The 13951-nt window shown below is 35.4% G+C and overlaps 1 protein-coding gene across 5 annotated transcripts; it reads left to right on the forward strand.

Moving 5' to 3' along the window:
* Positions 1-5353: 5353 nt before the first annotated feature.
* Positions 5354-13716, forward strand: LOC107618033 (RNA-dependent RNA polymerase 1). 5 transcript variants are annotated; one of them, XM_088499266.1, is made up of 7 exons: positions 5409-5438; positions 5715-5770; positions 6697-6753; positions 7830-8371; positions 9151-11021; positions 11870-12020; positions 12716-13716. In XM_088499266.1, exons 4-7 carry the CDS (start codon positions 7856-7858, stop codon positions 13526-13528), a joined length of 3351 nt encoding a protein of 1116 aa, XP_088355392.1. In that variant the 5' UTR covers positions 5409-5438; positions 5715-5770; positions 6697-6753; positions 7830-7855; the 3' UTR covers positions 13529-13716. The 5 variants fall into 5 exon arrangements, with proteins under 5 accessions (XP_016175444.1, XP_088355390.1, XP_088355392.1 ...); XM_088499264.1 differs by lacking the exon at positions 6697-6753 and having other exon boundaries at positions 5381-5438; XM_021112433.2 differs by lacking the exon at positions 5409-5438 and having other exon boundaries at positions 5467-5770.
* Positions 13717-13951: the final 235 nt, after the last annotated feature.

The following is a 13951-nucleotide window of genomic DNA, read 5'->3' on the forward strand; positions in this document are numbered from 1 at the left end:
AATACTCCTCCAGATCTGAACCCCAGGGTTAGTGCGGATCTATTCTGATTGAAGGTGAAGCTCCTACAGTTCATTCTCCTTGGTGATCCTACTCAAAATGCCACAGACAAGGTCGGATCTTCCGGATCAGAGAATGCTGCGCCTTTGGGGTCTAGCCTCTACCACAGAGACTCTAATCTCCCCATACCTCGGCTGAATTGGTATCTCAAAAAGTCCCCAATGAAGTCGTGGATTAGCCGTCTAAGAGATGTATAATCAAGCTGGTGGTTCATCATTATCCGATGAAAGACTCACTCTGAACCCATGTAAAATGTGATAACCTTATGCCAGTTCAACGCATTCATATTGATGAAAAACGGAGATACATCTTAGAATAGAGAATCAAACATGAATTGAGAAAGAACAGTAGTACTTTTATTAATCCATAAAACTCAGCAGGGCTCCTCCCCTCAACCTAGGAGGTTTAGAAACTCATATTGATAGAAAATACAATCATAAAAACGAAATATGGTAGATGGTATAGCTGCTTTGTTTACATTGCAGGTTAGGCAACTTCCAGTGGAGGAAGATTCATCCCCATTCGCCTTTCCTCCTGAGTTAGCACCTGATATCGCAAAATTACTGCATGGTTTCCCTGAGGGTTTTTGCCCTCCCAAAGGGCTTCCATCGAAGCGAGCACATGATAATTATATTCTTCTAATTTCTGGTACTATTCCTATGAAGGTCCGACCCTATAAATGTGCTCATAGCCAGAAGACAGAAATAGAGAAGCTAATGATGGAAATGTTAAATGAAGGAATCATTCATCCGAGTACTAGTCCTTTCTCATCACCGGTGATTTTGGTAAAAAAGAAGGACGGATCTTGGCGCTTTTGCACTGACTATAGGGCATTGAATTTGGAAACGATCAAAGACTCTTTCCCTATGCCAACAGTGGACAAATTATTGGATGAATTGTTTGGCGCTCGATTTTTCTCTAAACTAGATCTCAGAACAGGGTATCATCAAATTTGGGTCGCCCCTGAGGATTGCTACAAGACTGTATTTAGGACTCACCACGGTCTCTATGAATGGCTAGTAATGCCATTTGGGCGGACAAATGCACCGGCCACATTTCAATCCCTTAAGAACTCGGTGTTTGCTGGTATGTTATGCATATTCATGCTGGTATTTTTCGATGATATATTGGTTTATAGTCCTGATTGGCCTTCACATCTGACACACTTATGCAGGGTCCTTCGGTTCTAAGAGACAATTGTTTGGTTGCAAAGTTGTCTAAGTGCTCTTTCGGTCAGTGTAATATCGATTTTCTTTGTCATATAGTCTCCGGCGAAGGGGTCCGGGTGGATGATGCTAAGGTCTCAGCTATTAAGGATTGGCCTATTCCTATATCAGTGCGCCAACTACGGGGTTTTCTAGGCCTTGCAAGCTATTATCATAAATTTATCGAGAATTTTGCTATGATGGCATCTTCCCTCACTGACCTATTGCGGAAGGAAAGCTTTTGCTTGTCTGATTCAGTAGAGGAGACTTTTAATACGTTGAAGAATGCTCTGATGAATGGTTCTATTTTAGCTTAACCAGATTTCTCTAAACCATTTGTCCTGGAAACAAACGCGTCAGGTTCTGGTTTTGGAGCTATTTTGAGTCAGGATAACCATCCAATTGCATACTTCTCAAAGAAACTTTCATTAACTATGCAGAAGTAGTCCACCTATGCCAAAGAAATGCAGGCGATACTCACAGCAGTTTTAAAATTCTGGCATTATTTACTAGGTCATCGTTTTGTCATTCGAACGGATCATCGAAGCCTGAGAGAAATGCAGGACCAAGTGATCCAAACCCCAGAGCAACAAGCTTGGCTTCCGAAGTTGCTTGGGTATGACTTTACCATTGAATACAAAAAGGGCAAAGACAATCAAGGGGAAGATGGTTGTCTTGTGCCTTTATGACATTGTTCACCATGGAGTCCTCTTTTGTATTACAGCTTAAGGCTTCTCTCTGATCATTTACACCAGCTTCTGAGTTCTCGGTGGCTGAGTTGGAGTCTGACAGATTGCAGAAACAGGATGGATTGTGGTATTGGGATGGCAGGCTAGTGGTGCCAAATGATCCATCCCTCATCCCAACCATTTTAGCTGAATTCCATGATTCTAAGGTGGGCGGTCATGCAGGATTTTAGAAGACTCTAGCGAGGGTTTCAGCTCAATTTTTTTGGAGGCATATGCGTGCGGCTGTTAAAGAGTATATGGCTAGGTGCCAAGTGTGTCAACAGGCTAAGTACCTAACGCAGGCTCCAGTGGGTTACTGGTTCCGCTGCTGATTCCCTCTGCATTTTGGCAAGATATCGCTATGGATTTTGTCACGGGGCTTCCTAAAGTACAAGGATATTCGGTGATAATGGTGGTGGTGGACCATTTATCTAAATTTGCTCATTTCGTACCTCTGCCGGTGAATTACACTACAGAAAAAGTGGCTGATATTTTTATTGATCGGATTGTGAGTTTACATGGTCCTCCAAGCTCAATTGCGTCTGACCAAGATAAAGTCTTCACTGGTATATTTTGGGAGTATTTTTGTGCTAGACAAGGAATCACACTGACTCATAGTACAATCTTCCACCCAGTGACTGATGGCCAATCTGAGGTGTTAAATCGTTGCTTGGAATTGTATCTCCGGTGCTTTACAAAACATAACCTACAAGACTGGATTTCTCTGCTTCCTTGGGCTGCATTCAGTTACAATACGTCTTGGCACTCCTCAATTGGCATGTCCCCTTATAAGGCTCTTTTTGGTCGTGATCTCCTTGCTATTCTCTGATACACTCCCCATTCTAATGACCCTCAAACCCTGCAGGATCAGCTGCAGTAAAGAGAGAGTGTTCTGGCAGAGCTCAAATTGAACCTGGAGCGGGCTCGAAATAGAATGAAAACCAAAGCGGATCTGAAATAAAGGGACCTGGAGTTTTAAAATGGGGATTTTGTATTTGTTAAATTGCAACCTTATCGACAGCAGTCCCTTGCTCTACCGGCGAATCAGAAATTGTCTATGAAGTATTTTGGACCTTTCAAGGTGCTAGCACGTGTGGGGAAGGTGGCTTATAAGTTAGATCTCCCGGCCTACGACCGGATTCATCCGGTATTTCACATCTTCCTTCTCAAGAAGTGTGTGGGACATCTTGTTGCAGCTACTTTTCCTTCTCCTTGGTTCACGGGTGGCAATCCTGTGATACTAGAGCCTTAGCAAGTGTTAAGTCACCACATGATTAAAAAAGACAACATATGGCAGGAGGAGGTTTTAATTCAATAGCACTCATTGGCAGCAGAAGAAGCCACTTGGAAACTATATGAGCAGATGAAGCACCAATTTTCTTCCTTTGACCTTGAGGGCAAGGTCCCTTCTAAAGGTGGGGTAATGATAGCAAGGATAGTAATATGCTGCACGCAAAGGGAGCAACGCACGCAGAGCACAATGAGGATCGTAACAAGAATGACGAACAAACGCAACTGACAAAATTGGTGCCTATTAAGCGGGCTTGACATTGGCAAGAGGGACGGGTGTGAATTGTGAGCCTTCCTTTCTAAATCTCTCTCTAAATTCTCTTCCCGTGATTCCCTTTGTGTTTCTCATTCTTCTTATGCTCTGTGGCTTTGTGCAGGTTGAGATAGGCTACCATTACAAATTTCCATTCCTCTCAACCCCAATATTGTACTCCCATATGTACTCCCATGGATTCCATTTGTGATTTTCCTATACTTACATATTCATACAAGTGGTTTTGCTTAATTTGAGTAAGTAGTCGTATCAATAATATAAAATTAATCTAATAATATCACACAATAATATCTAGGAGATAATAATTTTTATTAAATATAGTACTCTTTTAATTATTAAATATTCATTCAATGTTTATAATTATATTTAAAAATATTTTGATAATTAATTTTTCAGTATTCATAAATAATTAGTATAATACGAGTATATTTAATTAATAATTTAATTTAAATCAATAAAAACAAATATACCTATTTGTTATTTATCAAAAAGACCGGTTATTAGTTATTTTTTTTATAAAAAAAATTAATTTTTAATTTATTTATTATTTATTATTAAAATAAAAATTTAAAATTTTTATTTATAAATATATAAATACCTCGAAACCTAAATACCAAGAATTCCCTTTTTCTTCTCTGCTTTCTAATTTTGCTAGGTTCAAATTTTGTTCACAAATTTTCGATTTTAATGGATATAATTTCTAAATTACAAGAACAGGTTAAACAAATAATGTTATTTTTTAAAAATTAATTTTGTAATACTCATAAATAATTAGTACAACAATACAAATATATTTGTTTTTATTAAATTAAATTAAATTATTAATCTAAATTATAAACTATATCATTTAAGTTATAACTCATTATTTTTATAATTTTAAAATTTAAAATTATTTAAATTAAATTGAATGAAATAAAAATCAAACAAACATAGCATCAATTAAATTATACACACATTTCGGTGACTAAAATGCCAATTAAAACTTTGTGCATATTTATGCTACTAAGATCCTTTATGAATTTTGCACGTATTTCGATTCTCAGAATCCATTTAACTCTTGTGACATAAATCGGGTTATGAGTATTTAAGATTTGTTCATCTTTTGAAATTTCTCGGTAATCGAAACATGACACATTGTATTTACGTAATTACGCTGTATTTTATGTATTTTCGTAAATTTTGTATTTATTTAATTTAAATTAAAAAAATCAAGTTAATACTCAAGGTGGTCCTTAAATTTGCAGTCGAGTCTCAATGTTGTTCCTAAACTTAAAATTCTCATAAATTTGTCCCTCAACTTAACAACGGTGGTCCTTGAGATACTTTTCGGTGACGAAACGATGACTTAAAATTCTCCTAAATTTGTCCCTCAACTTAACAACGGTAGTCCTTGAGATACTTTTCGGTGACGAAACGATGACGTAATTGGATGGAGATCACGTTGAAAGCTACGCTGGACTGGTAAAACGTTACAGTTTTATTTTTGACGCCCAAATAAAACATATTCGAACGTCCTTTAGGGTATTTTAAGGGATTTTAAGTTTTAACTCCAAATACCCTAACCCATATCGTTTATATTCGATTTGGACGCTAAAAATAAAACGACGACGTTTTATCACTCCAGCATGACTTCTAACGCACCCTCTATCCAATCGTCCTCATTTCATCACCAAAAAGTATGTCAAAGATGATCATTATTAAGTTAAAAAACAAACTTAAAACAATTTTAAATAATTTAGGCTCTACTGTAAATTTAGGACCAATTTAAATATTTACTCAGAAAAAATATCCCTTCCTTAGCTGAGTCAAAAAATCATAATATATCGGAATTTGGAACGCAAACTTTTCGTGTTGACTTGGCATTGACGAGTGAGGATTCTTAGGTCAGTCTCTCTGATACTTTACTCTCTTGTCTCTTCTCTTTCTTTGTGCCTGATCATGATCATGCTCTTCAGTCGTATCCTCATGCTCATTTTCACTATAGCTTCTGCATTGCTTTACTCTTCTTCCAACATTGATTGGTTTTGTTGTTACTCTTTGGTCGTTGGACTATGATGCATTGTAGAATATAAGTGCCATCTTTGGTTGCTGTAACTGTAAGGAAGAGTCTTTTTATTTTTTCGGTCCATAACTCGTGGTGATCCAATTTCTTTAAGCAGGAAATGCTCAATTTTTTGCCTCAAATTCACGCAAGTTCATCACTATTTGGTTAGAGGTTCGGTTTTCTGTTATTTTGTTCCATATTTATGACCAAGTTATCCTTTTTTTGACTAAGGAAAGCCAGAACTCGTTACCTCAGGTGTTAACCAAAATGATTTTGCAGCCATTTTTGGGGTTCCTTAGTGTGAATTCCTTGACAGTTAGTTTTTATTATTTTATTTTATTTTTAATCTTATGTTGGGCAGAAAAAACTTTTAACACTTATTTTTAAAATCAAATTCCTTGGTGCAAATAGCTGTTTATTCATATCGTAAACGAAAACAAAGGCTCTAGATTCTAGTAATGTGCTTATTTTGAGAAATCAGGTCGCACAATGGATGCAAATGCTTCTGATTTTGGGAAAAAATAATTGATTTTAGTATTTTACAACTTACTTTTTTAATACAGTTGATAATAGCTGAGGACAAATTTTATTTAGAAGGTTTTCTGCTTAACTTTTTGAACAAACGCTAAATATTTTTATACCATGTTGATTGTTTCATAAAATCTATACAAAAATGTGGAAAGTAATTTTTTCAGTAAACAAGATGATTTTTTGTCTAAAAACCAAAAGCATGCATCCTAATTTCATAGATATCTCGAAGCCATTTAAGCCATGTTCATGTCTGTTTCTTCAATAATTTTAATCAAGACTATTATTTATTTATGTTCTTTGCGTTTATTCATGAGCCAGTGAGTTTTTTACAACTTTTTCTATATAAAAAAGGTTGTTCTTGAGCTTCAGCTGTATTTTCTTTTTATTTTATTTATTCACCCTTCAATTTTTATATTTATTCATTTGCACTTATTGACTGCCCATTGGATCTTAAGAGAGTCATGATTTTGTATTGTGCACTTGAATATTTTCTGAAATTTTAGGATCTGGCTTACTTGTTACATTCAAAGCTAGACATAATTTTTATTTTCTTCTTCTCTTTTCAGTTGCATTTGTTTCAGTTGCACATGTTACATATTTTGACAACAGTATACTATATTTTGGTAAATATCCTCTATCCCGCTTACATAACCACTTGGTGGAATATCCATCTCTAGTGCTGAGCAAATTAAAGAGCTTATGTTTTTCTTGTGTTGGCTGAACATAATCCATGTTTGAAACTTTTGACATTTTGTTAACATGATCTTAACTCCATTAACAATTCAACCCATTTAGAATAAGTTTGGATAGTATCACTAGTTCCAGAAATCATTGACAATTTCTGCAGGGTGCACTCATTAAAATTGTTGAAACTTTTTGATAGATTGTGCTGTGCAAACTAGATACTTATCCATATTCTTAACAGCTGATAATTAATGAGTTAGGAAAGTCGTTTTATATTATTATATTCATTGATGTAACTTCTGATTTGTTCAAAAAGTATTACCTTGTTAATAAATGTTACATTACAATACTTATATTTTAAATTTTAACTTTACAGTCTTAAGAGATGTATGTATTTTCAGAAGATGTCAATGATATCTATTGTTACTGTGGCACCTGAGAAAGGTTATGTAATATGAATATACTTGGAATGTTTTGGTTTGGCTATGCAGAAAGTTTCTGAACCTTTCATGTTCCCTTTTTTTTTAACTATATTTACATTGTGGACTGCAATGAGAGCTGAATCTGTGAAATGCATTTTGAATCTCATCCATTAGGTTAAACCTAAGCTTGCAGCCTGAACTGATGTTCGGTTATTCAGATAAATTTCATCATTAAAAGTGTGGAAGTTCTTGCAGACATGGCTGTCTTATAACTAATTTGTGTATTTGGTCAGTTAGATTATGTTAAGAAGGGTTTGTTTTACATGTAAAACACCCATTTGTCAAAAGCAGTGAAGTTTTCCCTTGAAAACAAATTGGCTTGGAAGGTGCATTCTAGTGTCTGGATCAATTGTCATCTATCCATGTTTACCAGAACAATGTGAATAAACATTCAATGCATTTGATATCGTAATATTTTGGACGACAAATTTAAATTAACTGTTTAAATAGAAGATCTAGCATCATATTAGTGTTGCCTTTTGTCACTACTTTTTAATTGTTTTACTTATTTATTTTGTTCTCCTCCTATTCAGGAAAGGCAAAAGAGTGGTTATGAAGGATGGGTAAAACAATTGAGTTGTATGGATTCCCATATTATGTTACTGTGGACGTTGTAAAGACATATGTGGAACATATTACCGGTGAAGGAACTGTATTAGCTGTTAAGATAAGGCAAGGCAAAGGTAAGGTTCCAAGGGCATTTGCGATTATTCAATTTACCTCTGCAAGCAATGCTTCACACATACTGTCTAAAGCTACAAAAAAGTTGTGGTTTGGCAACTCCTATCTGAAGGCTCGGGAAATGATAAAAGATATTGTGCCAAAGCCAAGATCTTCTCAGCATTGTTTGAATAATGTGAAACTTTATTTCGGCTGTCAGCTCTCCAAGGAAAGATTCTCTGTTTTATGGAGAAATATGGATGTCCGTTTAAGTTTCGGGTATGGAATGAGAAAGTTTCATTTCTTTCTTTCCCATAACAATTCAGAATATAAACTTGAGCTTTATTATGAGAATATTTGGAAGATTGAGCTGCATCGACCCAGAGGTGAAACTGCTAATTATCTCCTGATTCAGGTTCTTAAATCTAAACTTATCATTATTGGTTTTAATCTATTCTTCAGATTTAAGTAACACTTTTATTATAGTGGAAAATGAATTCCAACAGAAAAGTTTAACTTCCAACAGGAGTTACCCGCTGTAGTCACTCTCCTACCCATGGACCATAATAAATACATTGCTTGAGTTTGAATTGGGGTATTTCCTTTTGTTGAACCTTGGTTCTAGACTTGAGCAAGTTTCCTTAGCACTGGATTTTCTTTAACTGAAGGAAAATAGTTCTATCAAAGTGACAAGAGACCTGACAACAATGCTGTGATGTTTCTGCAGAAGTTAATAGGTTGGATACCTTGTTCACTGAAAATTCACAATGAAGTGAACCTGAACTGATAAGTCAAACTATATTTAAAAAAAAAAGGTATAAACCAGCTTTCTTGCAAGAAAGCAACTAAATATAATGATACAGGGAGTAGCCTTTAGAAATCCTATTGACAATGCTCATTAACTATTTTCCTTATCATTTCATCTATTACTAGGTGTAAACCCTCGACCATCCACAACAATGTGCATATGGTTTAAATTTGATCTCAAGCGTGTTATTACTTATTGGAACGTTTTTCTTTTTTAATGTATTTCAGAATTTACCATGTCGATATGACTTGGAAAGCCAAAATAATTGTCTTGATTTTCAGTCTTTTATCGTTTCGTGGGATGTTTTTTCCTTGTAATTGCATGTTGCTATGGATGCTCTATGCATGACTTATGACGAACATCTTTAATTTTTCTTCAAATTTCAGTTACTTGGTGCTCCCCGTATTTTTGAGAAAGAAGAATCTACTTCAGGAGATATATATGATCATCCGTTATTCAACTTTTATAAAGATGTTCCTGATGACCAATGGATTCGAGCAACAGATTTCACACCTTGCAGCAGTATTGGGCAGTCATCTGCCTTAGTTATAGAGCTTCCATATGACCAACAGTTTCCAGATTTCAGGGAAAACTTTGGTTATTATGAGGAAAGTGAGAGGCAATTCACTTTAGTGACAGGGGTTCCTTTTTCTAGCAATCTGGACCTTGTTCCCATTGTTACTCCTCCACAAGGCATTCAAATACCATATGACATCTTGTTCAAAGTTAATTCACTGGTTCAGCATGGGAGTCTCGCTGGTCCATCACTTGATGATGACTTTTACCGTTTAGTTGATCCATACAGAATGAAGCTTGAATTTATAGAACATGCTTTAGAAAAAATGTTCTATTCAAAGGAGTTCTGTTATGAACCCATAAAGTGGCTGAGTGATCAGTACAGAAGGTACATTTCTGGCAATGCATTAGGGAACCCTCCTCGATCACCTGCGATATCCTTGGATACTGGTTTGGTCTATGTAAAGAGGGTTCAGATTACACCTTGCAAAGTGTATTTTTGTGGCCCAGAGATTAATGTCTCAAATCGTGTTCTCCGCCATTTCCATCAGGATCTTGACAACTTCCTACGTGTTTCATTTGTTGATGAAGAGCTAGAAAAACTGTATTCTACTGATTTGTCACCACGTACTTCTGTGAACAGGAAGACTGAAATATACACAAGAATTCTTTCCATCCTTAGAGATGGCATAACTATTGGTGACAAGAAGTTTGAATTTCTAGCTTTCTCATCAAGTCAGTTGCGGGAAAATTCTCTTTGGATGTTTGCTCCTACAGCAACTGGATGTACTGCTGCATATATCAGGGAATGGATGGGAGATTTTCGTAATATTAGAAATGTGGCCAAATATGCTGCTAGGCTGGGGCAATCTTTTGGTTCATCTACTGAAACACTAACTGTTAAGAAGCATGAAATTGAAGTTATTCCTGATGTAGAGTTTAATGGCTATGTCTTTTCTGATGGAATTGGGAAGATATCTCTTGAATTTGCCAAGAAGGTTGCTAAAAAATGTGGTTACAGTTCCACTCCATCTGCCTTTCAGATCCGATATGGCGGGTACAAAGGAGTTGTGGCTGTTGACCCAACATCGACAACAAAGCTATCACTGAGGAAGAGTATGCGGAAGTATGATTCAGATAACTCAAAGTTGGATGTTTTGTCATGTAGTAAATTTCAGCCTTGTTATCTAAATCGTCAGTTGATTTCTCTCTTATCTACTCTTGGCGTCAAGGATGAAGCTTTTGAGAAAAAACAGAAAGAGGCTGTTGATCAACTGAACACTATACTAACAGATTCATTAAAGGCGCAAGAGGCTCTGGACATGATGTACACTGGGGAAATCAGTAATGTTCTGAAGGAGATGCTCATCTGTGGCTACAAGCCGAATGTAGAACCGTTTCTATCAATGATGCTGCAAACATTCAGGGCATCAAAACTTTTGGAATTGCGACTCAAGACGAGGATTCTGATTCCAAAAGGACGAGCAATGATGGGTTGTCTGGATGAAACTGGAAGCCTAGAATATGGTCAGGTGTTTGTTCATTTCTCTGACAATAGGCATGGGAGTCTTTCTGGTAGTTCTTCATATGATCCTGCAAAATCTTACATAGTCAATGGTAAGGTAGTAGTGGCAAAAAATCCCTGTTTGCACCCGGGAGATGTGCGTGTTTTAAAGGCTGTGAATGTGCCAGCCTTGCATCACATGTTAGATTGTGTTGTTTTCCCACGAAAGGGACGCAGGTACTTATATTTCTTAATATCTCAATTATTATTTATGGTAAACACTATCTCAGAAGATACTGTATCATGTATATGTTAAGCGCAGTCCACATCTTAGTGACTAAAATTTACATAAAACAAGTTTGGGGAAATAATTAATACCTACTTGGCCTTTACCATTATGTATAGGCAGCTGCACTATGAACTGCTAGTTTTACGTGTTGAAAATTGTCCTTGCTTCTGTTACTTTTAAGATGTATAGCTGTAACTTTTTTTTTTTTACTTTTTTTATGGTTGTTTTTTAGTTTTTCTGTTAAAAAAACATCAACTATGAACTCCATTCAGTCAAATAGACGTTGCAGTTTTACAGTCAATGGTGGTTTCTTCCACTGCTTTCTAATTATTTTTGATACTCCATTAATATTTTAGTTTTCACTTATATACAATATTTAGGTTGGATAATATAAATTTCTTAAAAGATTATTTCTAATGATGACATCATTTAAAATAAAAAATAGAGAGAAAGAATGAAGAAGAAAAAGACCTGCATGCAATGCAATTTGGGGGTTAAAAGAAAAAAAAAAGTAAATCAGAGTGAGAATGAAAGAGAGAAAAACCTGGAATGCAGTTGCAGCTAATAATATTCTTTTAGGCATCAATATTGTTCTTTATTTCTCTTAGATATGTTCGTCAAATGCTTATGAGTTTTGAATCATACATTATACATGATCTGAATGGTACATCAAAGTTGATCTTCTTTAAATATGCTTGAGCAAGTTATTTCCATTCATAAATGATTTTTTAAACTTTTGCATGTGGCCATCCTCTCAAACTGTCTCTGGGCATCAATAACTGATTTTCGTTATAAGGCCTCATCCAAATGAGTGTTCTGGAAGTGATTTGGATGGTGATATCTACTTTGTTTCTTGGGACCCTGAATTGATTCCACCAAGAGTAATTGAACCAATGGACTACACTGCTGGTCCAAGTACGGAACTGGATCATGATGTCATGATTGAGGTATCGTTTTTAGATATTGTTATCTTTGATATATTTGTTATTATTTTTGTTTTTAAATCTTATGTTGCTATTATGTATAATCTTTAATCATGTTTCAACATTTCTGCTGTTGTTATGGATTATGTTGTCACATCCATCCAAGGTTTCACTTCAATACTGATTATAAGTTATAACAACTTGAGCCAAGCTATACTTTCTGTCAGAGTATCTCCCTTAAAATAATTTCCCATTTTTCTTTATCTTTTCAAAGTGTAAACACAACTTCACTTAGTCACTTAAATACAGTCCACGTCAATTCTATTATCTAAATCCAATAGTCATTCTAAATTAAAATATATGTCGTTTTGTTATTTATTTTTTTCTAGTTTCATTTCATAAGTCAGAAGTGTTAAACAATCTCATAAATATTAGTTATGTTCAAAAATACCAAAATCTAGCCTCAAAACACCCAAAATGTCTCCTGTTTTAGTCATTCTCTTCTATCGCAGATCACATCTGAAACATTTCTCTTTTTCATCCACGAAGCTTGAACTCTATAACTTAGATATCTCTATTTTCTTTTCTATTTGTTATGAATTTACGATAGACCAAAATACTGAAACGATTTAACTTTTCGTATGGTCTTTGAGTTCATCTTAGTCTCTTCTGTACCAATTCACTTTTTATTTCAATTTTCTTTTAATTATTTGGTACAGGAGATTGAGGAGTATTTTGTAAACTACATAGTTAATGACAGTCTAGGAATAATTGCCAATGCACACACTGTATTTGCTGATCGAGAGCCCTTAAAAGCAATGGCTGAACCATGCCTCAAGCTAGCAAAGTTATTTTCAATAGCGGTTGACTTTCCAAAAACTGGTGTTCCAGCTGTTCTTCCTCGTGAACTTTATGTCACAGATTATCCAGATTTCATGGAGAAGCCTGATAAAAATCCCTATGAGTCGCAGAATATTATAGGAAAGCTTTTCAGGGAAGTGCGAGGAATCGCAACCAGTGCCAGCTCGATCACATCCTTTACCTGGGAAGTGGCTATACAGTCATATGACCCCGACATGGAAGTTGATGGTTTTGAGGATTATGCTGATGATGCTTTCTTTCACAAAACCAACTATGACTACAAATTGGGAAATCTGATGGACTACTACGGGATCAAAACAGAAGCGGAAATCTTGAGCGGGAATATCATGAAAATGTCAAAATCTTTCACCAAAAGGAGGGATTCAGATGCAATTAATGCAGCTGTGAGGTCTCTAAGGAAAGAGGCTCGAACGTGGTTCAACGATGGCAACGGTGATGATGCCTATGCAAAGGCTTCTGCATGGTATTATGTTACTTATCATCCTGATTACTATGGTCTGTATAATGAAGGCATGAATAGGGACCATTTTCTAAGCTTCCCATGGTGTGTTTACCCTCAACTTGTTCAAATCAAGAAGGAGAAAGCCTGGATTAGAAGATCTTATAATCTATCATTGGAGGATAGTTTCCCGCAGTTGAGTTTAAATTGACAACTCTGCCCTTCTCTTTGTTGACTATGTGTGTATATTTAACTATTTATGTTGTGAGTAATTTAAGGCTCTGCTTCTGTTTGTTATTTCACTTGCATGCATGTAAATATGATGAAGATGTATATGGATGGGTAAAAACTCTGGCTATTGCAGATGTGTTAATGATATCCTTTGTGTTATTTCCCTTATATGTAAAGTAGTATTAATGCCTGCGAAATAACGAATGTCAATTCCCACATGATGAGTTTTATTAAAAAATAAGTAAAATAAATTTATTCTTGTCTACATTTCCAAACACGATGATCATTATATGAAATTAGACAAATTGAAAGAGAATAATGAGAGTTTCAACTCTCAACTTTACTTGTATAAAGTAAAATTCTCTATGAATTTTAACATTATTCACTAATATTTAAATATTTC

The sequence above is a fragment of the Arachis ipaensis genome, chromosome B9, assembly GCF_059453495.1.
Source record: "Arachis ipaensis isolate K30076 ecotype BB chromosome B9, ASM5945349v1, whole genome shotgun sequence".
In the NCBI taxonomy this organism is placed as follows: Eukaryota; Viridiplantae; Streptophyta; class Magnoliopsida; order Fabales; family Fabaceae; genus Arachis; species Arachis ipaensis.

Excerpts from the sequence above, each read along its gene's own strand:
- LOC107618033 (XM_016319958.3), top strand. The coding sequence starts at position 7,856 with ATGGGTAAAACAATTGAGTTGTATGGATTCCCATATTATGTTACTGTG. Across the intron at positions 8,372-9,150 it reads CTAATTATCTCCTGATTCAG|TTACTTGGTGCTCCCCGTAT; the intron begins GTTCTTAAATCT and ends TTCAAATTTCAG. Across the intron at positions 12,021-12,715 it reads ATCATGATGTCATGATTGAG|GAGATTGAGGAGTATTTTGT; the intron begins GTATCGTTTTTA and ends TATTTGGTACAG.